At 40.9% G+C, this 2,146-nt stretch overlaps 1 protein-coding gene across 1 annotated transcript in view; it reads right to left on the minus strand.

Annotated features, from left to right (window-relative positions):
• LOC106528477 (nucleosome-remodeling factor subunit BPTF) overlaps positions 1-2,146 on the minus strand; it is a gene marked incomplete in the record, with an annotated part of 47,818 nt that overhangs the window by 22,498 nt on the left and 23,174 nt on the right. The window contains 1 exon segment of the mRNA XM_014023652.1: positions 146-275. Coding sequence (XP_013879106.1) covers positions 146-275 — 130 coding nt within the window.

Consider the following 2,146-nt stretch of genomic DNA (forward strand, 5'->3'; position numbering starts at 1 on the left):
CTGTAAATGAGTGAAAACTGCAGAGTTCTGGCCATTAGATGTAGCTCGTCTGTGTTGGGACATTCTTTTGAACAGTGGTTGCTTTGTTTCCCCGATGTACGTTTTTAAGGATTGTTAAAAAAGCAGTAAAAGAAATAAAACCTACCTGGTGCTTGATTGGAAATGTGTATTTGACCCAAGTTGCCTGTTGCATCGTCTCCTCCTCTTCCAGCTTCCTTTCTCTCTTCTTCACTTTCTCTTTCTCTTCACGCTCCATAGATGTCATGCGATTTAACCTAAACATAGATTTTCTTTTTAGAAATTCTCATTAAAGGAAGTCTAAGTGTAGTCTGGTACGTAAAAATAAGTTAAAATATGAGACAGTATTGAAGGATAATTTGAATTTTTCTCATTATGACATGAAAACAAGCTTGGTAAATGGTACTGAACTTATAGAGCGCCTTTCAAGTCCCTCCGGACCCCAAAGCGCTTTACACTAACAGACATTCACCCATTCACACTCACATTCACACACTGATGATGGCAAACTACACTGTAGCCACAGCTGCCCTGGGGCACACCGACAGAGGTGGGGCTGCCATACATCGGTGCCACCGGACCCTCTGACCACCATCAGTGGGCAAGGTGGGTGAAGTGTCTTGCCCAAGGACACAACGACTGAGACGGCTGGACAGGGGATCGACCCAGCGACCTTCTGGTTGCAGGACGACTCACCTAACCACTCCGCCACAGCCGCCCTTGTTGGACAAAGCGTGCAAACGTTTAGACGAGACCTCTGTTCAGTACCTGAATAATTATCTTTTACTGCTGTTTTCATTTGTTCTTCAAACAGCCAACACAAGCCAAATGTCTGAAACATTTCTTTCTCACTTGCTTTGATGGTTAAAATTCTCACACACGTATAAATTCTGGTTCTGAACCTCGTAAAATCTCCAACAATCACCTCTTTAAAAAGAGCTGGAGGTGCTGAAGCAGTAGTTGCAGCAGAGGTGGGTGGTGCTGGGCCGGTTGTGGACCTGAACTCCAAATATTTTGCCTGACATCTAAGGTGGGCTGTCTGAGCTGATCTGGTTGCGTTCAGCTCAACAAACTAAACGGAGCACGTGTTCTTATGAATCTGCACTGATTGCTCGATTAGGTGTGAAGAGTTGCAAGATTTTGTTTTTAAACCTAAATTTCAACATAATTTGGGTGCATTTTTCAAAATCTCTGAACAAATCCAGAGATATCAAATAACCTAACAGGTAGGTTTTTGGTCTGTGGGAGGAAACCAGAGCACCTGGGGAAAAAAAAACCCCACACATGCACGGAGAGAACACGCAAACTCAACCCACTAAAGCCACAGACCAGGATGTTAAGTAGTACAAAAATTTAATAAATAGAATATACATTATTTTTTATAACAGTTTTTTTTATTCTCTGCAAAAAAAGCTAAATCATTTGAGTGGTAGTTCTTATTTTTTTGTTTTCAAACACTGTTTTACACTTTTTAAAAGTTAGAGTTTCATACAAACACAGCGTGTGTACAGTATACACGCAAGATTGTATTTTAATTCTTATTAGGACCGTGTATCAACTTCAATTTAAACACAAAACCTAATACCTAAATCAAAAATGCTATTCCACTTTATTAGGACTGGGCTCTGGTTCCCAAAAGGACTATTGGTCCTGATAAAGTGGGAGTTTATACCAGAAACAGTCCTAAAGGGTAATAAAAACCAGGTTAAACACACGTTTGTTCTTCTATCCTCATGGGGACTTTGCATTGACTGCCATTCATTTACTGGTTATTTCTACAGCCTAAACCAGGGGTGTCAAACTCATTTTCACCGAGGGCCACATGAGCGTTATGGTGGCCCTCGAAGGGCCACTTGTAATGAACTTTGACTAAACTGAGTTTTAACACGTCCTCTTTTAAACACTGATAAGAACTAAGTGTATGACTGACTAAATATGAAATAAATAATGTTCGGTTTTTTAACCTAGGAACTCAGAGAGACAACAGAAACCCCGGCCGAACATTAATCAATGACAACAGAGACCAGTAAGATTTATAGATTCACTTTGCAAAGAGGAGAAATTCAGTGATACTCAGCTCGAAAGCTTGGTGAAGATCAGAGAAATTCTGACCTCTGGGGGCGTGAAC

This window comes from Austrofundulus limnaeus, unplaced genomic scaffold (assembly GCF_001266775.1).
Source record: "Austrofundulus limnaeus strain Quisiro unplaced genomic scaffold, Austrofundulus_limnaeus-1.0 Scaffold384, whole genome shotgun sequence".
Lineage (NCBI taxonomy): Eukaryota > Metazoa > Chordata > Actinopteri > Cyprinodontiformes > Rivulidae > Austrofundulus > Austrofundulus limnaeus.